General features: G+C 42.3%; 2 protein-coding genes across 10 annotated transcripts in view; one reads left to right on the top strand and one right to left on the bottom strand.

The window, feature by feature from the left end:
- On the bottom strand, positions 1-15,947 carry CRYZ (crystallin zeta). Of its 8 annotated transcripts, none has more exons than XM_075936264.2 (11): positions 15,208-15,292; positions 12,902-13,100; positions 11,093-11,170; positions 9,455-9,571; positions 8,967-9,119; positions 5,905-6,068; positions 4,828-4,879; positions 2,582-2,731; positions 1,766-1,867; positions 1,571-1,666; positions 1-1,326 (listed from the first exon to the last, which is right to left on the bottom strand). In XM_075936264.2, exons 4-11 carry the CDS (start codon positions 9,563-9,565, stop codon positions 1,165-1,167), a joined length of 990 nt encoding a protein of 329 aa, XP_075792379.1. In that variant the 5' UTR covers positions 9,566-9,571; positions 11,093-11,170; positions 12,902-13,100; positions 15,208-15,292; the 3' UTR covers positions 1-1,164. The 8 variants fall into 8 exon arrangements, with proteins under 8 accessions (XP_075792379.1, XP_075792378.1, XP_075792382.1 ...); XM_075936263.2 differs by having other exon boundaries at positions 11,093-11,181; XM_075936267.2 differs by lacking the exon at positions 11,093-11,170 and having other exon boundaries at positions 15,208-15,293.
- Positions 15,394-25,282, top strand: part of TYW3 (tRNA-yW synthesizing protein 3 homolog) — a 15,357-nt gene continuing 5,468 nt past the window's right edge. Inside the window, exons 1-2 of one of the 2 annotated variants that reach the window (XM_075936272.2) lie at positions 15,394-15,611; positions 19,773-19,853. In XM_075936272.2, coding sequence (XP_075792387.2) covers positions 15,438-15,611; positions 19,773-19,853 — 255 coding nt within the window. In that variant the 5' untranslated portion in view covers positions 15,394-15,437. The remainder of the gene's footprint in view (positions 15,612-19,772; positions 19,854-25,282) is intronic. The other variant, XM_075936271.2, reaches the window with a different exon arrangement.

A 25,282-nucleotide genomic window follows, 5' to 3' on the forward strand; every position in this document is an offset into this window, starting at 1 on the left:
TCTTATTACAATGTATTTATTGTTTATTGATATTGCCAACCAAGAACACTGATTAGCAGTTAAACCAAAATAGCTATATTTGATTACTAGTCACAAAGTTAAGAGATTAAATTAATTCATGAAATGACAGTCAAATAGGACTACAAAATGAAAGCAAGGCAGACATGGATTCTTCTGCAAGATCCCTGGTTTCCATACATTCTGGTGTGACATGAAAATTTCTGCTGCAGATTAACAAATTCTAACATTTCTACAGTATTAGATATTAAGAGTAATACAGTCAGTACAGAGACCACAATTTATTGTACATACATTTGTTTTACAGAGGGACTGCATTTTCTATATGCTGCATACTTTTATGAAGGGGACTGATGATTGGGGAAAAACCATTTGAGTTCTTGGCATGCAAGGGTGAAAGGGAGCCACTCCTCTTCCTCCCATTAAGGAAAGGGATGGAACTGACATTCAACTCAAAAGAAAGAGGAATGGGATTGAGCAACATGGAATCAGTACATTAACTTGCTATTTTTGGTAAAAGAGTCAGTAGTAAAATAATGAATTGATGACACTGGACTTCAGAGTCACCATCGCATTGGGGATAACTTGGGCAATTACACCTCTCAGAATATTGCCGGGGGCATATTCACATCTGGAAGGCTCTCAGCTATCATAAAGGCCAGAAAGTTAATGGTTTTAAAACCAAAGTCTGGATTTCTGTGGCAGATGGTGAATAGCATCATATTTTGTGGCTACAGAACACATGGGGCCGTACTTGTTGATCTACTTAAAAAAAGGCAGGCTGAAAGCCATATTCTACACTAGCAAAAACTTTCCTGTAGTATTCAAGGGAAGCAGTAAGTACAGTTTAGTACAATCTGGATAGGACAGAACCAATATCAGTGACAAGGCTACCACAGAAAGAAAAGATACATTTTATTTTCATTTAGCTGACCTGGAAAAGTACTTATACAGATTAACTCTTTGTTTTTCATTACATAAAAAAGTATTTTCATTTAAGATATCTTCCCTGTCTAAATTAGTGCTTGCTATTACTATAAAATATGTGATCAGCCTTATGTAAAACATGCTAAATGGGCCATATAAGACTGGATGTAATTAGAACAACCATAATTTAAGTGAAAAAAACTTTTATTACATGACTTATTATATAAGGAGCACCATCTTTCCCAAAGCACCACTGCTGTTAATGAGGTTTTCATGAGCCTTAGCAACTTTTTCCAATGGATATTCAGGGCCAACCACAGGTTTAAGCCAGTCCGCTTCGATACCAGCAAGAAGCACTGCTTCACATTCATGCATCAACTTCTGTATATTGAAGACAGTATATACTGTAAATCATGTGCACTTTAAAAAGTATATTAGATCATTTATACAAAGTTTTAATCAAAGTTTCACAATTCAAATTCATTTTATTACATTTCTCAGGTGTATCTTAATTCTTCTGTGTGTCCATTTAGAATAAAAAATGTCATTTAAATAAATAACTACAAGTTTACAAGTTATTAGAATAGCTCATCTAAGCAAATCCTTTGAAATAAAAATGCCTTACCTTAGTTGCACAAAACAGACTAACCCCTATTATGCTGGATTCTTTCATCATTGTGTCTCTGGGGTTTATTTCAATAGGACCTCTACTCCCCACAATCTGATATACAAAGGTTTAAAATAAAAAGAGATACTTAATCCAAACATCTTTCCACATTTATAAATTTAGTTTGAAGGCAATGATAGAAAAAACACTTACCATCACCCTTCCTCCAGAGGACAGTAATTTTAAGTCAGTGGCAAGATTAACATTAGCTAGCATTTCTATTATCACATCGACTCCCTGCACACCAGCGAATTCCTGTGCAGAATATAAAAAGAGCTAAATGAGAAAAGCTTACATTTGAGCGTCTGTGTATATTTCACAGGCTGTAGGTAACTTGAGATTTCCACATTACACCTGATGTATCTAAGGCAATTCTGAAAGTCTATCTTCATTATATTGTGACTTATTAGGATCTGAGTTTCTAAATGTTCCTTTCCTTCATGAGAAAGTAAAGCAAATAGGAGACCCAGCATCAGGAAAGTTATCTTGCTATTGCAAAGACTATCATCATCCATGTTCCAGTATGATTGCTAATGAGACTAAACAGGAGAATGAGAAGTGTCACATTCACAGAGTCACCATTACTTGGCTACAAATAGTGAACAGTGAAAAAGTTTGTTTATTAAAGTTTATGATTTAATACTCTTGATATCCATATATTTAAAATGAACAATTCTTCTTTGAGCAGAAATTAAAAGATTGTGTAGTATTTGAGCTCCTATAGAACCCTAATCTTGATTCAAAAGAAAAATATAAAGAGCTGCTTAAAGAATGTTTCATTTCATAAAAATTATGAAAAGACAATATCTAGTTCAACTGGCTGCCAGCACAGAATTGCCATATAAAGTACATTTTCTAGCCAATTAAAAGGAAGATAATTAATAGAAACCAACAGGGATTTTGCATATTATAATGGAAGAAGAGAAAAGCTTGAAGATCTATGAAATCTTCAATCTGGCAATAAATTACCTGTATCTTATCAGCATAATCAGCTTCTCTGTGATTAAACATTTTGTGGGCACCATTTCTCAAAACTATGTTCATTCCTTCTTTAGTTCCAGCTGTACCTAAAACTTTTAAACCATAAGCTCTGGCAATCTGGCATGCTGCTATTCCGACCTGGAAAAAGGAGTTACATTTCCCTTTACCATTTATTTTCCTACTTTTAATATAAATACCATGTATCAGTCTCAATATTTTCTGTGTCAAATTAATTTAATATATGTTTTTATCCATAACATCATTTGAAGAGTATACATATACAACACAAACCAAGGACACAGTGAAAACACTCAAGCAGGGAAGCCTAAGAAGCAGCAGCTTTTGGAGGGGGCCTCCATTCTTAGGCTTTGTCTATGCTTACTGGGAGATGAGCACTGCGACCCTTGAGGGTTGATTTATATCAATCACTGATTGTGCTCCCATCGACTCGGATACTCTACTGGGTCAAGAAGAGTAAGGGGAGTTGATGAAAGAGTTTCTCCCATCAACCTCCTGCAATGGGGATGCTGTGGTATTCAACTAAACTAAAAAAAAAGTACATCAACTCCGGCTATATTACCCAGTAGCTAGAGTTGCGTACCTTAGTTCGACATTGCCCCCTAGTATAGACCTGGCCTTAGGCAGCAAGTAAAGCCTCTTGAACCCTAGTGAGATGCTGATCCTGCCAACCAAACATCTGCATTCCCTACTACCATATACTTTTTATACCACCAATACATTTTATATGTAAGGTGGTATGAGAAGTGTTATATTAATGCCAAGCAGAAGTAAAGTCTTGTTAGTGCCTGAGGACACAAGTCATTCAAGTCACTAAGGCACATCTCACGTTCAGCTGGATCACACTAACTACAAAAATGGTGTGGGAAACGTGAAAGAGGAACAAGCATGCACAAAACTCTGACTCACTTTTGGGGTTACTCCCAACCTGGTACAACCTATTGGGACTAGTCCTGCAGACACTTCTTTGGCTAATTAAGTGCCGTTATTCTCTTCTTTTAGTTACAAAATTACCTTATTCCATTCCTTTAATCAACAGAACTCCATCTGCTGCTATTTATGGCTCTGCCAATGAGACCTGCACCTTATATAAACAAACTGCCTTCCTCACTGAAAAATCCTCATGATAATCACTCCTCCCAGATGTTTATCAACTGACCAATTGAAAAACCAAAGTCACCTCTGACATTTACGTTTCAAATCAACATATAGCATAACTAGCTTATTTCAACATCCAAAAGTTGTTCGCTGAACAACCTGAAAAGGAAGCAAGATTTAAGAATCAAAGTGGAAGTGTATGTCATGAAAGACGTACCACAAACATCCATCATCACTACAGCATGTGTCCCTTTGCCTACTACTCTCTCTTCTCACTATACTTGCAAATGTTTTCGTAACGTCTGCAAATACATAGAGGATAATTGTATGTGTAGACTGTGCCACTATAAAGCAAAAACCTGAGAGTTCCCAGAAGCGTATGAAAGAAGTGGGAATAAAATATCAAACTTCAATTTATGAAATAAAGAACATATTGATGAATGTCCTTGTACATGACAAAGGATCTGAGTTTTCTCTTATGAGACACTTTTATAATCAGCCTTTTGCAGCCAACTGAGTAACTCGGCAAAATTTGGCCAGCTCATCATAGTTTTTTCCAGCCTCTGGAAAGGGGGAGGGCAGGGGCCACTTAAAGTTTAACTGTTCTCTTACACCATTCAGCCTCCTTGTTTATTCAGCAGAGCAAAAGGTAAATGCACAAGCTAGTGGGAAAACAAAGTCCATTCAGGTATGAGATTATCTCTTCCAAAATCTCCCACTTGCTAGTGAGGGTGAGAAATAGCACAGAAAATCCCAATCCAGCCAGTGAGCATTTCCCGCACAACTAGGGACAGTTTACTTTAACTTTTAAAAATACAACTTTTCCTTAACCTTTTCTTGGTGCAGACTTGTCATACAGCTCTTGAACCAGCTTCCGACCTTTCTCTACTTTGTGATTACACCAGGGGGCTCCATACATATTATCTAATAAAGTTCATATGACATCAGCATTTGGGGCTGTATCTGGTCACTTGGGCAGTTTCAGGCTGTTACATTCTGGATGACAGGGTTTAACTGTATGTGAAAAGAGCCTTCAAGACAGAGAATCACTTTGCCTTAGAATCAATCACAAAAATACACAAAATACTTCCTAGCTTAAGTCTTTTCAAAATACTTACTCCTCCACTTGCCCCATGAACTAGCACAGTTTCCCCTGGTTTGGCACAACCTCTAGAAAACAAAACAACAGATATTGAACTACTGAACACATTATACCTTTAGCAAATTCTACTGCATTGTCCAGCATAGTATGTAGTTGGATTATATTAATCAATCTTTTAGATCGCATTCAATATTCTAATTTTCTTCCCTCAAGTTTTGCATTGAGTTCATCCGGATTTACTCTTGGAGTAGAGAGGAGAATCTAGTCTACATCTTTAATAATTCCTGTCCATTAAAAGCTCTGTTAAACATGGGTGTAAGCTACAATAGGAGAACCGGTTTCATGGTGGGTATAGGCATATGAACAACATTGTCTTCAATTTTAGTCTTCAATGCTATAAAATAATCTACCCATACTGTTTCAAAGGATAAATGAGATGCCCCGATGTTTTGTTCTGCTCATTAATTTAGGCTGGATTACCAGTCCTGATTTCTCCTCCCCAGCTGACAAGGCACTTTTGTCTATCACTATAGTACAGAGTCACTAATCAATACCATAGCGATTGGCAGGAATAAAAAATTAGAAGAGCTACAGTTTGAGTTCTGCCAACACCCTCTGATGATAGAAATGATAGAAAGACGTAGATCTTGCAACTACAACCACTCAGTTCAATCAATATGGTGAGAATAGTAGTGAGATAAAGAGGGGTAGGAGGAGGAAAACAATTATTCATTTATTTCAGTCTATATACTTTTTTATTATAGTGACCATCCCACTTCTGGGTGCCTTAAATAAACTTTTAAAAATACATTCTTCAAAACGAAAAGACTGTCAATTACCTCCAGATCACACCTCCCTAATACTAATATAGGCAACAAATTAAATTTAATCCTCCAACAGAATCCCCACCAAAATTCTCCTCCCATCAGTACCCTGACAAAGAAGTCTCCCATCTCTTTATGAAAAAGGTAAGATAACTTGCAGTGTCCCCTGAAAAGTTAAGCCATGGAGCTGACTATTATGGATGGGTGTCTACTGTATAGTTTGTATTTTAAATCTTCAAAAGCAGATGATAGAGTGCTTAGCATCTTACTTTTGGAAGAGTGCACGATAAGCAGTGAAATACGGGATTCCAATGGCAGCACCTTGCTTGAAGTCTAATTTATCTGACAAAGGGAAGACTGTATCAGCTGCAGCAACTGTATACTCTGCATAACCACCAGAGATGGTACCATTAGTAAAAACCCTGTCACCTTTCTGGCAGGAAAAAATAAAAAGGCTTTAGACACAAGTTTCAAGTACTTCAATCAAAGCTTATTATGTAATATTTCTGAAAACTATACATTCTTAACAGGAATAGTAATTGGTAAGGATTATTGTTCGAATCCTTCAACTGGATAAAATTCACAACCTTCACATAATCACCAAGTGGACTGTGTGAGAAACAGGGAACAATATACATTCCAACACATGGTGTGTGTTTAATACTTATTTCCAGCCTGGCAGCTATGGAGCACCAACTGCTTTAGTTCAGGTTGTGACCTTAATATAGCACATTCCAGTTGTTAGAACACTGTAATTTTATGTTCTGATGAACTGTGAGTGTCTAACTATGAGAATCACTGTATGATCTCAATACCTGCATAGTATGTAAATCCCTGAGCTCTGATTTGCTGGCACCTATTATTAGTCAGAGTGCCAAGATCTTCATAATTGCTGTGTGGCTATTTCTTACATAACATCAATATGCAAATCTCTCTTGATTGCCTCCTCTATTCAGCCCTTTCATGCTGTTTGTCTGCCACCACTACTACTCTGATTTTCTTTACCTTCAGTTTAAGCAGAAAATGCCAAAATTTACATGAAAAACTAAAAGCAAAGAAAATAGAGCTGTCAAACAACAGCTGAAGCAAGTTGTTTTTTTAAGTTAACACCTCAGCCTTATTTTCCATCTCCAGGCCAACAAGGCTCTTGTCTCCCCAATAACTGCCATTCTGAGTTCAGAATAGGAGAGTCCCAGCTCTCTACCACAATACAGTTTTCTCACAATTCATATTGTGTAGATAGTCTTTGACCAAGAATCTTACAGTCCTATAAAGAAATAAAAGAGAAGGGAAAAGCCACTGAAATCTTTTCAAACATTTATCTTTAATAGATCAACTTTTCCCCTCCCCAAGAAGAAATAATTTAAACAAAGAGCAGCAGGTAAAATATAACCATTATGAGACAGCAGCTGAGTATTTAAACATTGTTATGATCATCATAACATACATCATAAAGATACACCTTGCATTTTTCCTTTAATTTTAAGTGTGATTAAAAATAACAAAATAACCTCAGGGTCCTCAGGATGAGGGTGATAATAATGATAATAATAATGGAAATAATCACAATAACAATGGGTCAATACAGCACTCTTGACATCTATAATATGCTAGGGATGTTAGATATTGTGTAATTGAAAAGCCATCATGGCATAGCGAGGGAGTTATGCACCCAGGGACAAAGGCAAAATTTGCACTGCCCAGCCCCCAGCTGGACTCCCCACATCAGGCTCTCTTCGGCGCACAGGGCTGTTCGACTTCCAGCCAGACTGATGTGCCCTTTGGCCAATCAGTGGCTGCGGTTTCTCAGAGGGGTGAGTTATAGGTGAGGACCCGGATGCTGTGGGCCAATGGGCAGTACCTTGGACTGACTGGCAGTGAAAAGGATTGTAGTTGCAGACAGGGCCTGTGCACCAGCTGCATTCTGCACATGCTCAGCCTGAACCCCGTCCTGTGCTCAGCTCCCGCTAGGCTGTTTGCGCTCACTTTCGCACCTGCAGGAAATCGAAAGTGGCCAGCGCTCACAGGGTCCTAGCTCCATCCTCACCTCTGCTGCTAAATTGGTGCCTCTCTAGCATGGCTCCCAGGGACAACTGCCCTCCCCACCCCTGGCCACACCACTGACAGTTGTGTAAACACATTAAATCTTAGCAGTCACATGATTATTCAATAGTCCCCAGGGGTGGAGCCAGCAGCCAGCGCACTCTTGGCCCCATTCCCAGGGATTCCCCTGCCGCCGCTCTATCAATTTATCTCGCTATATTTAAGGATGTCATCATGTAGACAATTACACGATTAACTGATAATCCTAGTCTTATCAGTTAATCTTGTCAGCGACACACATCACCCCCTTCTGCCTCTGTATCAGAGGCAGCAAACCTAGGCTGAGAGGGAGTCGGTGCTTGTGAGAAGCTGACTTAAAAGCTGGCTCCCCGCCTGCCTCCTCACCTGCTGCTGATAGAGAGGCAGCAGTGGGGGATGGCAGCAGCCTCTGTTGGGGGAGGAGGTCTGAGCTTGGGTCCCCTGCAGACTGAGGCTGCTTTGTAGCAGCCTCTCCTGCCCCTGTGCTGCTGTCTTTGATAGGGGAAGCAGGCAGCACTGCAGAGCTTTTAAGCTGGCTCCCCCAGCACTGGCTCCTGCCTGTCCCTCCCCTCACCTCTGTAGGAGGCAGCAAAGTGGGAGGCAAGCAGATCTGCATACCTTTACGTGAGGGGAGCCTGCTTGAAAACCAGCTCCCTTCACATACTGGCTTCAGCCTATCCCCCACACTCTCCACGCTGTTGCCTATCAGAGGCAGCAGTGCAGGGCTGAGGATGCAGGCGGATCTGGTGCTTGTGGGGAGCCAGCTTTTAAGTCAGCTCCTCACAAGAACCGGCTCCCTCTCCCCCTAGGTTGCTGCCTCTGACACAGAGGCAGCAAGGGGGCGATGCATGCAGCTGACAAGATTAACTGATAAGACTAGCCTTATCAGTTAATCGTGCAGTGGTCTACATGATGACATCCTTAAATATACCTACAATTCTTTAAAATATTTCTGGAACAACAATGTGTAAACAAGACCCCAATCCATAGAGTTAAGCTCCTGCACTTGTGCTGAACTCTACAGAACTATATGGGGCTCTGTACAGATGTAAGGGATTGCTTGGCAGAACAGCTTGCAGGATTAGGGTCAATAATTTGACTCATTTTATGCTTTTAATGGCCAATTAGAGATCCCCCAAAACAAAGGAAATTCTGACAGATCATCAATTTTAGAGGTAGCTATAAGTACTGCAACAATAATGTAGGGAAAGAATAAACATTCACTTTAAAAAGAAAAATAATATAATACCTTGAATACAGTTACATGCTCCCCAACAGCTTCAATTACTCCAGCAACATCTGTGCCAGGAGTGTAAGGTAAAGCTGGTTTTCTAGCATGAGTACCAGAGCGAATATATGTCTCCACTGGGTTTATGCCACACGCATGGACTTTGATTAAGACCTGAAAAGAAAATGTTATTTGTTACATGTCATTGCATCACCATAATTTTGTATCAACAGCTTAGTACTATTAAAACCCTTTACTTGCCTATTGAAGAGTCCTTAGTATTAATGTGAAACAATTTGGGAAAGTCTTTTGTATTCAATATGTAAACTTCATTTAAATAACAAAACTAATTAGTTAAATCGGATGCCTGTGACTTTATTTATGTATATGCTACTCATCCTATTCATATTCAGAATTAAGATGGCTCTGCTTTGGACTCTCAGTCAGTTTATATTCAAATCATTACCATTCAGTGCAATTATCTCTTAGTTTACAGTTATCATTTCCACCTGATTTTCTTTGGGACTTGGCAATAAGACATCTGACAGGAGCTTAAGCACTTCAGGTCCACCAAATTCAGAAACTCTGACAGCTCTCATCACATTTCTTCCAGTTGCCATAGTGATCTGAATATAAGAAGATGAGTAAATGTTGCATTATCTACAGAATCCAGTTTTCACCTCACAGGCAAGGGCTCAAACACCCTACTTTTAGATACCAGTTTAAATCCAGAGCTAACTACTGATTTCTTTTCATAGAAAAAAATGGTCTTTCGTCTTACAAATTTGGCAAAGAGAATTACCACCATCTCCTGTGTGGAGATGTGCGGACTTTAAAGTGAATCAAACATGTAAATAACTACATTACAAAAGTATGAGTGTAGTAGTTCTCATATTACACCATTACAGTTTAAAGGAAATGAACTGTACTTTGGGACCCATGGTTGCATCTTACAAAATGAATTTTGAATTTCACTGATAAAAAAAACGGGTCATATACTAGGGATGTAATAGTGTAGTCAATTAACCGATAAGCAAAAGCTTATAGGTTAATGCTATAGACTACACGCATGTCACCCTCCGCACCAATAAATGTTGTAGCAGGCTGGCCAGCAGCCTGGCTCATGCTGGGTTCACAATTGCAGCTCAGCATTTAAAGTGTATTTGGAGCCAGGCGGGCAGGTAGCCCAGCTCAGTTCCAGCTCATGCCAGGTCTGGGAGCTTAGGCCCCCCGCCCCAACCCACGGACTGCTGCTGCCACCTCACACTCCTGCCTCTGATACAGAGGCAGCAGCAGTTTGGGGCAACAGGCAGCCAGTTCATGAGGGGAGCTGGTTTCTAAATTGGCTCTGCTTGCAGACCAACTCCCACCCTGGCACCCCGCCCTGCTTCCGGCCCAACTCCCGGGGACTATAGAATAGAGTAATCAATAAGAATCCATGAAGTTAACCAACTCTTCAATTAACTGATATTTAATATCCCTATTGTGTGCAGCATGTTCAGCAAGGGTCTAAAAAGTAGATTTCCAGCTTCTCTTCTTGCTTGTCATTTAAGATAACAAAAATCTCCTTGCTCATCAGCCATCAAAAAATAAAATAAAATGGAGATATTAAAATATATTGGAGGAAACCAGAAAAATGGAATATATATGTACCCTGGGAGGAGTGCAGTTAATACATGTAAAAGCTAGATTGACTATGCATGTTTGTGAATTATTTTAAGGCCATCAAGAAAGGCATACACTGACAGGAATGTGGGAAAAATAGGGCAAATATACATTAGTCACAAAGACATGGAGCTAAAACAGTTCTTCCTTTGGATGATGACAAAGGGCCAAGTGTTAGAGGACGATTCAATCTTACACTTTCCCCCACACCGCCTCCTCCACATATAAGTTACATCAATTTACCGAAGGGTAATTTACACTCCCATATTTTCTGTTTACTACGCAAATGCATAAAATATAGTCATGTCTAAACATCCTGTTTCTACCCTAATCAGAAAGGATAAGTTCAGCCGCAAAATGTGAACCAAGGCCCCAGTTTTGTAACTGGAGGTATGACAGCAAACTCTTGCAGCTGCATAGTATTCCATTATCCATCTACCCAAATCTGATTGCAGAATCAGTGCCTAAGCCAGAAGTATTACCTCTATTGAGCACAGCTCAGGAAATAGACATGGTTTAGAGGTGGTTGCAGATTGGAATTTCCCACAGAAAAGAAATTCCTAAAAGGAAACTAAATGGTTCAAATTACAAACATTTTACTTTTGGCTTATATTAAATATATATAAATATTACCTAATGTCAATTATTAACATTTTAATATAAATCAAAACTAAATGAATCAAAACATTTCAACATTACAGAAGTGAAACAGACATTTTCCACATCAAAAGATGCCAAAATCGACATACTCCCACTAAATGTTTTAATTTAGGCGATTAGTCAGTACTACTGACTCAAAACAATTCTGCTGAAAAAATTCTGGCCAGCTCAAGTTATGGCATAGATATTATTTAATTAATCTTATAGTTGTATGTGTATGTAAGAAATAACCTTTTATTTGCCAAATATATGCTATTTTATCAGAACTGTCTCAGTTCCATTACTGTTCAGATTTTTCATCTCAAAAGGTTCCCAAACATCTCTCACACAATAGAAAAAACATTAAATTAAAATTTCTCTTTGAAGCAGTCATCTTTTTCATACTATGTCTCATCATACTGGTTTACAGGCAGTCCCCGAGTTACGTGCATCCGACTTACGTCGGATCCGCAGTTATGAACGGGGTTTGCTGCCCATCTTCCTGGTCTGCTGGAGACCAGCAGACCAGGGAGACGGGAAGCAAAGCCTCTGAGGACGCTGGCAGCGGGACAGCCGCGGCGCGTCTGGGCTGCCCGCTGCCCGTGTGCTTCCCGGCTTTGCTCCCGGTCCCCCTGGTCTGGGGAGACGTGGAGCAAAGCCGCGGAGCACGCGGGCAGCAGACAGCCCAGACGCGTCGCAGCTGTCCCGCTGCCGGCGTGTTCCGCGGCTTTCCTCCCTGTCTCCCTGGTCTGCTGGAGACCAACAGACCAGGGAGACGGAGAGCAAAGCAGAGCAAAGACGCGGAGCACGCGGGCAGCCCAGACGCCCCGCGGCTGTCCCGCTGCCGGAGTGCTCCGCGGCTTTGCTCCGCTTTGCTCCCCGTCTTCCTGGTCTGTTGGTCTCCAGCAGACCAGGGAGACGGGGAGCAAAGCCGCGGAGCACGAGGGCAGCGGGACAGCTGCGGCGCGTCTGAGCTGTCCCGCTGCCCCCGTGCTCCGCGGCTTTGCTCCAGACACCTGTGGTACAGCAGCTGGGGCGCTGCCGGTTGGTCCCGTAGCGCCACTCTGGGCGCTACTGGACCAACCCGGCAGCACCCAAGCTGCTCTGCCCCAGGCGTCCCCAAGTCAGCCGCTGCTGAAACTGACCAGCGCTGACTACAGGAAGCCCGAGGCAGAGTTGCTCTGCCCCGGGCTTCCTGGAATCAGCCGCTGATCAGTTTCAGCAGCAGCTGACTTGGGGACACTTGGGGTTCTTAAGTTGAATCTGTATGTAAGAACTGGCGTCCAGATTCAGCCTGTTGAAACTGATCAGCGGCTGATTCCAGGAAGCCCGGGGCAGAGCAACTCTTCCTCGGGCTTCCTGTAGTCAGCCGCTGGTCAGTTTCAGCAGTGGCTGAATCTGGATGCCAATTCCGACTTACATACAGATTCAACTTAAGAACAAACCTACAGTCCCTATCTTGTACGTAACCCGGGGACTGCCTGTACATTAAAACTGCCAGCAAAATAAAGATGCAACTGCTTTAATATATTCTGTACCATGATATTTCAAAGCACAGGGTAATTTGGGAGTTATGAATAAGGGAAAAGCAAATGTATAAAAAAAGTAATCTAAAAAAGTGACCACATTTTCTTAAATAGTTGTTCACTTACACTATCAATGCAGCACTATTGGGCCTGTTTCTGCACATGCTGACCATTAGGCTCAACGATGCCTGAGGTTATGAGTTCACTATCTTGCCGAGTGAACTGCTCTCGTAGGACACTGCTACTTCTTTCTCCATACTACCTCTAAGTTCTAAACTTTCCTTGCTGTCCATGTAGCAAAAACTTTCTACAACACACACAAACTCTGGTGATAAAACAGAAGTTAAATGACAGATGTAGTAGAACCTCAGAATTACAAACACCTCAGGAATGGAGGTTTTTTGTAACTCTGAACAAAATATTACAGTTCTTTCAAAGCAATTTAAAACTGAACATTGAATCAATGCAGCTTTGAAACTTTACAGTGCAGAAGAAAAATGCTGCTTTTAACTATCTTAATTTAAATTAAACAAGACCAGAAAGTTTCCATACCCTGTCAAACTTTAAAAAAAACAAAAAAAACCCTTTCCCTTTTTAAGTACTTTAACAGTTTTGTACAGTATTTGTTTTGGTGAGTTTTTGTTTGTTTTGGGGATGTAAGAGTTTAACTGGTTAATCAGTTAACCAATAAAGCCGATGCTTATACATTCCTGTTAACAGTTAAACACTACAACTCTGTTAGGCAACATGGGGCCAGGAGCCCATGTGACTGGCAACCAGGCCTACCAGGCTGGCAGCCAGAAAATCCCTGTGAGGCTAGGGAGTCCTCTAGCACCCTTTCCTCCCTACTCCTACACCCTCAGGTAACACATTTAACTGTGTAACCGATCAAGTTTTGATCAGTTACATGGTTAATATTTTTTATACATTTTTACATCCTTAATTTGTTTTGTCTCTTCTGCCTAAGTACTTCCAGTTCCAAGTGAGATATGTAGTTGACTGGTCAGTTCATTACGCTGGTGTTCATAACTCTAAGATCCTACATTATTTTTTTAAACAGGCTTCTCTCCATGCTTTGTAATCCTCTAAACCTAAAAGAATGAACAAGACTAAAAAAAATTGTCAAATAATTTAATTTTTTATTTGAAAGCATAGTCTAGGATATTGGAGACCCTCTTTTGCTTCTATAGTTACTGCAAAATGCATTTATCAGTTTGGAAGTTTGAGAATTTCTAGTTCTCATTGTACTTTCTGTGTACTGAGAGGTTTATCTATACATGCAGCTATTTAAGAATAAAAGTGTCTTTTTCCAAACTAGATTAATTCCCTTTGGAACTAAAAGAAAGAAAGACACACACACATACAAATGTCAGTACATAGTGTTATTGAGGAAACAAATGGGTAATCGGTCATCTCTTTCTCTGTTCAGCCCTAATTCAGGATTAGCTATTGTGCTTTAAATTCACACCCCACCTAATGTAGAATAATTTTCATATGTAGCCTAAAGAATTTTCTATAGTGCCTATTTACACTTCTTCCAGAGAAATTAAAACAGCACATTGAGTTCCCTAGCAGACTTCAGAGAATTTAAAGTATTACCTTTGCGCTCACTGTGTCTCTTCTGCAGTGTGAGAACACTGCAAAGTTTATATTTCCTGAGATAAAATTTTGCACGTATATTGTTAACCATAACTCCAATTTTACTCACTCCATGTAAGGTAGACGAAAATCTATGACTCCATGATTATACACAGATTTTATTTGTACCCTGTTGGAAGCATATTTCTTATACTTTCAAACGAAAGTGCCTTCCAAAGTGCAAGGGTCAGAGTTATTCTGATTGTCAGCCCTACTCTGAAAACCAGAAACACGACACTCAAAATAACTAAATGGTGTCCCTGTATGTTAGTTTCTCCCTTTGTACAATGCTTCTCTCCCAGTGGAGCCCAAAGCCTTTTCCTAGTTTCCTTTTCGTGTCTAAACCCACATTTTGATGCCTAATTTTAGACACGCAAATTCTCTCTCTGATTTGCGCACGGCCAGCAGAGCCCAAAGCGCCGGATCCCATGACTGGTCAACTCAACCCACATGAACGACTGTCCGGGTTACCCTGGCTCTGAGCTCTGGGTCGGACCGCAGCGGCGGGCGAGTCGTGCCGGGGAGGGACGCCCGGAGCCTGTATCGCGGCCCCACTGCTCACCCCGCTGGCCTCGGGCTGGACAGGGCTGCGGAGCTGACCGCGCTCAGAGGCGATGCCAGGACCTATCCGGGCGCAGGAGCCAGCTACTCAGGGGCAGGCTCGCCCGTTCCCCGCCAAGCGGCTGCGGGGCCTGACTCGGCCGGACGCGGGGAGCGAGACGCAGGAACGCGGGTCTCCCTAGGGCCCTGCGGCCGCCCCGCTTCCCAGCTCCCGCAGCCTGAGGCCACCTCACCTGCCAGGCAGCGACCGCCTCAGGTAGCAGCAATAGCCCCGCCCACAGGTGCACCTTAGCCCCGCACACTCCCTCGCCCCGCCTCTTCCGGCGCGTACGTTCAGGTGCCGCGCAAAGCTCCTCCCTCGGCCCGGAAGTGCCTAGCGCGCTCTGTAATCTCGCCGCTAGGTTTGGCCCAACCAGGCTGCCGTCTAGGGCGTGACTTGCCGGCTTGCTGTTGCCGCGGGCCCATGGCCGCCTTCCGGCGTTGGAAGGAGCAGCGCCTGGCGCGTGGGGACGGGAGCCGGAAGGGCAGCGTGGACGCGGCTATCGCGGAGCTCGTGCAGTTCATCAACGGGCAGGAGCGGTTCTGCACCACCAGCTCGTGCGCCGGCCGCCTGCTGCTCGCGCAGGCTCCCGCCCCCGTGAGTGCTGCTGCCTGGGGCCGCGGCACGGACCCCGCCCCCACTGGGGCTCCCGGGCTGTGCTGACGCGGCCTGAGGAACGGGCTGGCCCGGGAGGGGGGAGATAACAGCCCTGGCGCGCGGGCCGGGTTCGCAGCGCCCCGCTGCTCTCCTGGCATCCCCGCCTCCCGAGCGACGCTGGGATCCCCTCTGGCGCCCCCCGGGGTCCCGCTGCAGGTCCCGAGAGGCCACAGGCCCAGAAACTAGGGGTGTTGAGTGTGTGATTTATTAGTCATTGTCGAGTACGCGATTAATGGACACGGGGTAGCTACCCGCTCCAGCCCGCGCCGTCAGCTGCCCCCGCTGCGGCTCGGCTGTACCACACGCCGGGTACTGGCACGAGCTGGGGCTGAGCCAGCCTTTCAGCTAATCCATTCAAGAGGGCTCTTGCGGGGGAGGGAGGAGTGCAGCATGCACAGGCAGGCCCCGGGTTACGTACAAGATAGGGACTGTAGGTTTGTTCTTAAGTTGAATCTGTATGTAAGTCAGAACTGGCGTCAGCCGCTGCTGAAACTGGTCAGTTTCAACCGCGGCTGAATCTGGATGCCAGTTCTGACTTACATACAGATTCAGCTTAAGAAACCCAGGCGTCCCCCAGTCAGCTGCTGCTGAAACTGATTAGCGGCTGATTCCAGGATGCCTGGGGCAGAGCAGCTGGGGTGCTACTGGGTTGGTCTGGAGCGGCGCTGCGGGACCAACCCGGCAGCCCCCAGCTGCTCTACCCCAGGGGTAGGCAAGAAAAACCTGGTCTGCTGGGGGAGGGGGGGCACTAGCTGCACCCCCCCCACCCCCCCCCAGCAGACCAGGGACACCAGAGCAAAGCCACTGCCTGGGCGGCTTTGCTCGTTTGCCCAGGAGCAAAGCCGCCCAGGTGGCGGCTTTGCTCGGGTGTCCCTGGTCTGCTGGGGGGGTCCAGCGGCTTTGTTGGATTCCCCCCCCCCCCCCCAGCAGCCCAGGGAAACCGGGAGAAGCTTTTCTCGCCCTGGAGGACACGGGTGGCGACCCGCCGCCTGTGAGCTCCAGAGCGAGAAAAGCCCCGTTCGTAAGTGCGGATCCGACATAAGTCGGATCCGCGTAAGTCAGGGACTGCTTGTAGTCAATAATGTTAACCAGTAAGTACCCGCTTATTGGTTAATCATTTAGTTGTCTGCACTATTGTATCCCTACCAGAAACGCAGTAATCGGCTCTCAAACACACACCAAGCTCAACAGCCCACAATGGCATGAGGCCATCCCAGCCCAGGTTACACCTAGTTACAAAACCATGCTCTTGTGGGTTTTTTCTGTTCTGCCTGTACATTAAAGCATGTCCCGCTCTACCTTTGTCCCTTATTTAATTTTTTCAATAGTGCAGTTCAAGTTATTGATGGTTCTAGCAAATTTAACTTGGTGTTTGTAGCTAGAGCCGCGCATGGATACAAAATTTTTATCCATAGCCACCAAAATGAGCTGTGGATATCCGCAGCTATGCAGGGTACTAGTTACTCAGCTTGTATCTGCAAAAAGGAACTATGCATGTTAGCATCCATGTGTGGATATGTAAATTTGCAGGGCTCTATAGCAGCACTAAGGTATAAGAGAATTTTACTGAAGGCTATTTGTTCTTTCAGTTGTGCTGTATGGAGACTTAGCATCAGTCCCTGCTCCCTTTAATTTATATGATCTTTCTCATTGGTGGGTGTCTATTTAATGTAAGCTAAGAGCTCAGAAAACACTAAAATATTTTAAAAGGTAGAATTGACACAATCAACATATGATATTTGATCCATCTAGGGTTTTTAGTCTGGTAACCCACTATTTTGAGATCTGCATAAAAATATGGTACAGTCAGCAGTGGTGAGCAACGTGCAGTTCGAGAGGTTTATGTGGCCCACTGGGGTTCCTTGTGTGGCCTACAAGACATTTTGTTTACCACTGTCCACATGCAGAGTTTGTCTGCATAATTTTTTCCTACTGGTTTTACTAAAGTGAGAAGCATAGAGGGAATGTGAAATGAAACGTGTTGATTGCACGTACACTGCCATGTGCTCCCTCTGCATCCAAACAAAACACTTGCACAATTCAATCCGCACACCTTGCAAATTCTAGAGATACAAATGCAGTTAACAAAACTACCCTATCCAGGGATACTGTCTTGACTATGACAGTCTTGCAGCCCAGTGGAATGGAGGGCCTCTCATGCGGCCCACTCACTAGCTTTGGTTGTCCATCACTGAGTTTCTCTAGGGGATAGAGTTTTAAATTATCATCAGGAACTTGTCAGAGCTGCCAATCCATGGCTTGACAGTGGCAAAAGAATAAGTCTTGACACGCTTATTTGTAATAATGATGATTACAACCAATCTCCTTTAACAAAACATACTACATGACTTTTCATGAACTTAATTTTCCATCATGCAGTCTTGACAAACTTATCAAAACAATAAGGCTACGTCTACACTGGTAGCTTCTTGCGCAAGAACTCTTTTGCAGAAGAGTTCTTGCGCAAAAACTCTTCCACAAGAGAGCATCTACACTGGCATGTGCTTTTGCACAAGAGCATCCATTCCAGTGTTGATGCTCTCTTGCGCAAGAAAGTTCTGATGGCCATTTTAACCATAGGGCTTTCTTGCACAAGAAATTCATGTTTGCCTGTCTATACTGGCCTCTTCTGGAAAAGCTCTTGTGCAAGAGGGCTTATTCCTGAGCAGGAGCGTCAGAGTTCTGGCGCAAGAAGCCCTGATTTCATACATTAGAACATCAGGGTACACTGGCTGCGAGTTCTTGCACAAGTAGACAGGCAGCAAGTTTAAGATCGTGCCAATGTAGACATAGCCCAAGTTTTGTATGCAAAGTACAGATTAGATTACACTGGACAACATGCTATTTTACATGTTAGAGGTGTGGAATTTAAGATCACATAATAAACCAGTGCAGCACATTTAGGCTATGTCTACACTCGCGGCTTCTTGCGTGAGTAATATGCAAATGAGGCTAAGCGTGGAATATCGCCGAGCCTCATTTGCATACCTAGTGAGCCACCATTTTTTTTCACAAGAGGCTCTTGCGCAAGATGGAGCATCTACACTGCCCCTTCTTGCGCAAGAAAAACCCTCTTACGCAATGCCGTTAAACCTATTACTTTTCAGGAAGAACGGCATTGCGCAAGAGGGTTTTTCTTGCGCAAGAAGGGGCAGTGTAGATGCTCCTTGCACAAGAGCCTCTTCTGAAAAAAAATGGTGGCTCATTAGGTATGCAAATGAGGCTCAGCGGTATTCCACGCTTAGCCTCATTTGCATATTACTCGCGCAAGAAGCTGCAAGTATAGACATAGCCTTACAGTTTGGTGGTAGTGTAGTGACATCAGTAGAAATGTCCCCACTGTAAACAGGTCCTTAGATTAGATGTGTGCATAACTCAAACTCCAAAATCATAAATACATATTAATAGAAAACATTCGCAGTGACAGGTGGTATGAGGAAAACATATTAGGAATGTTGAATTTCAATTAATTTGCTAACCGAATAGTTGATGCATTTTGCATCAACTATTTGCTTAGTCGATAAAGGCGCCTCCGCCTTTGAAGTGTAGCAACAGTCCTAGGCCTATTGCAACAGTTCAAAGGCGAAAGTGCTGCAGGCATGGCATTTCAAAGCAGCAGCACCGCATGGAATTCAGGAACTCAGGGTCAGCTGGTGCCAGGCTGCACGCGTCTTTTCAAAGTAGCAGACCCCGGACTCCATGTGTCACTGCCGCTTGGAAGTACTTGCTCTCCGCCCCCCGCTGTCTCTTTCTAATAGTGGCAGCAAGGAGGGAAGCAACTAGTTGACTAGTGTGTCAACTAACTGATAAGTATTTGCTTATCAGATAGTTGATTAATTAACTAGTTCACATCCCTAAAGCATATATGATTGTATTTTGTTGCTTCCAAACATAAGATTCATTTTTAGATACATCTAACTGGATTTTTTCATATTAATCAGTGCAACACCACAAAAGTTATTTCAAAGATCCTTTCAAATTATTGATATAGTTTGATTATTGATTAGAGAATATTTTTGTGCATCCTTGTGTAGCAAGCAGAGAATGCAAAGGAGATTTGTTTATATAATTATAGTGCTATTTTAATTTGATTTTCATTAGGGTTTCCATGGCTATGAAGTACAGAAGCAAAACTGTTCTTGGCTCTTGGTAACACATCAACTCTGTGCAAAAGAGGATGTGGTAAGATGTCAATAATTTACAATGTTTATGCATAAGTACTTGTCCTCCCCTCATCCCAACCCTCGAAAAACTCAATTTCAAATAGGAACTAGAAAACTATTTACATTTTTCCTTCATATTACTGGGGTAAATATGTTCATTTTTGTTAGGACAAAATTCTACCTATGTTAGCGAAACTTGGCAACTTTTTAGCAAGACCATGCTTTAAGCTGGTAAAATGGCTCACTGTAAACAGGCTAGTATCAAACTTTGGGCTCTCTTAAAATTTTGAACTAGAGTACAATATCAGCAGATTACAGAATTCACCATTTTCAGTGGCTATTGGTTAGACATTTTGCATGGCTTGCCCCAGGACCAGCATTTTGTGCTGAGTCTACATTAATATTTTAAGAAGAAAAAAAGCTTATTTAGTGCTTGTGAAGTCCTTTTCTTATCCACAGAATAAAATCAAGTTTCTGGTAAGTGTGCCTCAGTTCTGTATTGAACTATCACTGTGGTAGAAAAAAAAATGTATTTTTGCATCTATGACCATTCATTTAATCCTGGCTGTCTCCACTATGGCAAGAAATATACATGTCAGCTGTAGAGTGACTGGTGCAGACACCTCCAATAGGAATTAGACTGACTCCATAAACTCACTTTCCATAGACTGGACAGTCTTCAAATGTTAACGACTTTGTCATTAGCAGTTTAAATCGAATGGTAGAGTAATGAAATATAAAACATCCCTCTCAAAGGAACAGAGGAGTTGCCAGTTGAATCATACCTAGAGTATATCTAGTTTGTATCTTGCCAGCATCAGATGCTACAGAGGAAGGTGCAAGAGCCCCAAAGTATGCATATGTGAGCTAATCTGGCTCCTTCATTAGGTTTCATCATAAAACCTAATAATCAGAGATTGTGTAAAGCCCTGAAGCACGAAGCTTAATGTCCCTTACAATTTTGTTATTAATTACAATAACTGGATATTTATGTTATCCATGTAATAATCCTTGCAAGAGTTACATATCCTGAACTGTGGATATTCTGTCATGAATGATTGGCTATCCATAGAGCCCTGTGTGGATACATATTTCTACCTGCCGCCAGGGGCAGCCCGACACAAGCTGCCAGCAACTGGCACCCCAGGTGGAATGCGCGATCAGCACTCCCGCCTCCGAGACTAGCTGTCAGCAACTGGCGCCCCAGGTGGAATGCATGTTCAGTGCCTCCGAGACGAGCTGCCGGCAACCGGAGCCCTAGGCGGAATGCGCAATCAGCGTCCCCGCCTACAAAGCCCTCAGTGGCGATGCGTCATCATTGGGCACCCCGTTTAACACGGCGCCCTAGGCGACTGCCGAATCTACCTGTATGCACGGGCCACCCATGCCTGCGGCTAGAAATGAGTATCCTCTGTTCTGCAGGGCTCTACTCCCAAGAACCACAGTGGCCAGATATGATGCCACTACTCCCAGGAGCCAGCACCCCAGGCTGGCAATTCCTCCCAGCTTTGTGGCATCTCCTGACTGGGGTTGTATAACCCCACTGGAAGTGGGCAGGGAGTGGGGGAGATGTACAGCCTTATGGCTGGGAGGAGCTGCCGGCACGGGGAACTGGCTCCTGGGAGTAGTGGCACCACATTCGCATTTAGCCACTGTGGTTCTTGGGAGTAGACCCCTGCAGATCAGTGGATACTAATTTCTATCCATGCTCTAACCATGGGGCAGATAAGGAAGCAAAACACAAGTGGACTTCTGTCATTTTCATTAAGAGGCAGGCATGTGTCTTGAAAAAGCATGTTTGTTATTTTGTATGCAGCAGAAACTCTATTGTGAGTTATTTTAACTTTCATTTTAAGAATGAAATACCATAACTTACAACTACACCTGTGAACTAATGCAAAAAGACAATGGTTTTCTTATGCAGTTTAAATTCAATTATATCCTAAAATGAGTTGTGAAACCTAAAATCAAATTAGCTTAAGAAACTATTGAACAATGTAAAGATGCACAAACTACTTCATGCTTCCAGAATTGCTCTTTGCTCTCTACATTCTCCTCTTTACATTTTACCCCCCAAAATGAAACTAGTTATTCTGTAAAAAAGTTAACTGTAAAAAATACATAACAATATTATACATATGCTAACAGATTTACCCAGTGTTGCTAGGTTCTTTACTCAGTTTTTAATAAAAGGAAAATGTAATGTTTTATATATATATATATATATATATATATATATTTTAAATGCAATGTTATTTTATGAAGTTATTTTTTATTTCTTAATAAAAGGGATTGTTAATATTTCTCTTACCTTGTTTTAAGCTATGGTAAGAGGAACTGGTATACCATTTAGAAGGAGTTCTTGATCCAGCAGACAAACTCTCTAAAATATAAAGTAGATTTGAATGAAAAAAAATCCCTCTACCTTATTTTTTCTTACTTTACTTGATATCACCTTCATAGAAATCTCAGCAGCCTCTTAATTGCCATCTGCCAGGAGTTGAGTGAGTCTCAGGTACTAGGCAGCGGCCATTAGCAACCCTCTCAATTTTTGTATTGACTTCTGGTAGATATGGTAAAAATGTTCATTCGTGCATCCATTAAATGTGTGAGAAATCTTTACCCGATGACTTTTTAAATTATATTTTCAAACGTACAAAGTGTGCAAAATAAGACTGGAAGTCAGAACTCCTAGATTTCCTGTTGTATTTTCAGTAGACAAGCTACTTAATGCTACTATGCCTCAGTATGTATCTGTCACTGTTAAAATGGGTATAGGAGATTTGATGAGTTTATAGCTCTTTTTAACATCCTTTGAAGAAACGTGTTTTATTACTTTATAAAGCATTCCTTCACAAAAGATTTCTGGGCCTTATTCAACAAAAGAAAACAATTAAAATATAATAATCTTTTAAAATTGCATGAAGTATTATATAAAAATGTTCAAGTAGTGTACAATTTTTCCCTAATCGACTGTGAAAGTAAACTTGCATTGATTTGTCATCTCTGTTCTTTGAAGAATATACAGAAAAAGGTTAGCAGTTATATTCTTATTTATAGGACGCCTATGGGAGTACTGTAAGATGTGCATGGGAAGGCTCTTGCACACTCACAGATTCCTGTTAGAATCCACAGATATATGTAGAGCCCTTCAAATCCACAGATAATCCGCTTTTTATCTGTGGATGCGGTTATCCGCAGCTCATTTTCGCAGGTATGGATGCAGATATGAATACAGATTGTGTCTATAAAGTGGATACCCACAAATCTGCAGGTTTCTATCCTTAGGTATCCATATCCACAGCTCATTTTGTGGATATGAATATGCATATACATTTTGTATCTGTACAAGGGCACTAGATATCTGTGCATACAAAAGGTCCTCCCGCTAGCATCTGTAGTTTGAGACAGAGGGTACGTCTAGACTACATGCCTCTGTCGCCAGAGGCATGTAGATTAGGCTACCGGACATAGGAAAATGAAGCGGCGATTTAAATAATCGCCGCTTCATTTAAATTTACATGGCTGCTGCGCTGAGCCGACAAACAGCTGATCAGCTGACCCATAGCCAGTAAACCGTGAAAGTACAACTGCTGTGTCTAATAAATGATTATCACTGATCAGAGATGAGTGATACAGAAAAAACTTCCCTTACATCTTATATGGTAAAGTTCCATAAAGATTTGCAAAGAAAAATTTTGTCATGTTTTACTGAGCATGAAGAGTGTAGCTCACTGCCTCAGAGACCATGATGCAGTCTCTGCTCCAAGAAACTTGCATTCTAAGGGTACGTCTAGACTACATGCCTCTGTCGCCAGAGGCATGTAGATTAGGCTACCGGACATAGGAAAATGAAGCGGCTATTTAAATAATCGCCGCTTCATTTAAATTTACATGGCTGCCACGCTGAGCCGACAAACAGCTGAGCAGCTGTTTGTCGGCTCAGCGCGATAGTCTGGACACGCGGGTGTCGACATCAAAGGCATTTGTCGACCACCCAGGTAAACCTCATCCCAGGAGGCATATCTGGGTGGTCGACAAATGCCTTTGATGTCGACACCCGCTTGTCCAGACTATCGCGCTGAGCCGACAAACAGCTGCTCAGCTGTTTGTCGGCTCAGCGCGGCAGCCATGTAAATTTAAATGAAGCGGCGATTATTTAAATCGCCGCTTCATTTTCCTATGTCCGGTAGCCTAATCTACATGCCTCTGGCGACAGAGGCATGTAGTCTAGACGTACCCTTAGAATGCAAGTTTCTTGGAGCAGAGACTGCATCATGGTCTCTGAGGCAGTGAGCTACACTCTTCATGCTCAGTAAAACATGACAAAATTTTTCTTTGCAAATCTTTATGGAACTTTACCATATAAGATGTAAGGGAAGTTTTTTCTGTATCACTCTCATCTCTTATCAGTGATAATCATTTATTAGACACAGCAGTTGTACTTTCACGGTTTACTGGCTATGGGTCTGATCCAACTTCCACTGGGAGTTTTGCCATTGACTCCATTTGGAGCAGGGCTGAGTCTCAGACTTTGTAGGCTTAATAGAAAATTACTTTCAGTATTTCCTTATTACATTCTGAACCTTTCGCAAGAAATTGGTGGTCTAAAAGTAATAAGGTAAAATCCTTTGGTCACAATTATTTCATTTAGTAAGCATTTTGGTGCAACAGGGAATGCAAGTAACTCACTGCAGCCTTGGGGCATGCTAGCATACACAGACCATTTCAGTCAGTATGACTTTTTTGCCTCTTAACTATCACTGAAAACAATGTCCCTAGAGCAGGCATGTCCAAAGTCCGGCCCGCGGGCCAATTGCGGCCCGTGTTCCGGTTTAATACGGCCCCACAGGTAATTTGGCAATATCTATCTTTTATGGCCCCCAACGAATCCATATGTATTGAGATGAATACATTGTAAAATCTCAGTTAATGTCAGTTGGTCTAAATCAGTTATAAATATATTTGGACACAACATGTATACTTGGTGTTATGTTCCTGTTCATATTTTTTTAACTTAAAAGTTGACAGACAACCTTTATTACCAATAATATGTAATGTACTTTACCATGTTCCTGACACATATTTCAGCTTCCTGGATTTTTTTTTTCATCTGGCCTTCAGATATGAAAGGCAGAGTGATTTAACACCTGTTTAGATTTGTCATCCATGTGACGAAATGAAAAGTATGCCGTTTGCAATAAACTTTGCATAAAATAGTTAATTTGCATTTAATTTTAATGGTTCAAAGAATGTCAGGCAAAATGGTCGGCCCTCACACATGTTCACTTCATCAAATCTGGCCCTCTTTGAAAAAAGTTTGGACACTCCTGCCCTAGAGTAATACACCCACCAACATTACATACTCTGATCACAGTTAAAATTAGATTCTGTTATAACACTTGTCTCTGAGACAAGTCTGTCTACCTTGGCTTCCTAATACATTGA

This window comes from Pelodiscus sinensis, chromosome 9, assembly GCF_052426305.1.
Source record: "Pelodiscus sinensis isolate ZL-2025 chromosome 9, ASM5242630v1, whole genome shotgun sequence".
Classification (NCBI taxonomy): Eukaryota; Metazoa; Chordata; order Testudines; family Trionychidae; genus Pelodiscus; species Pelodiscus sinensis.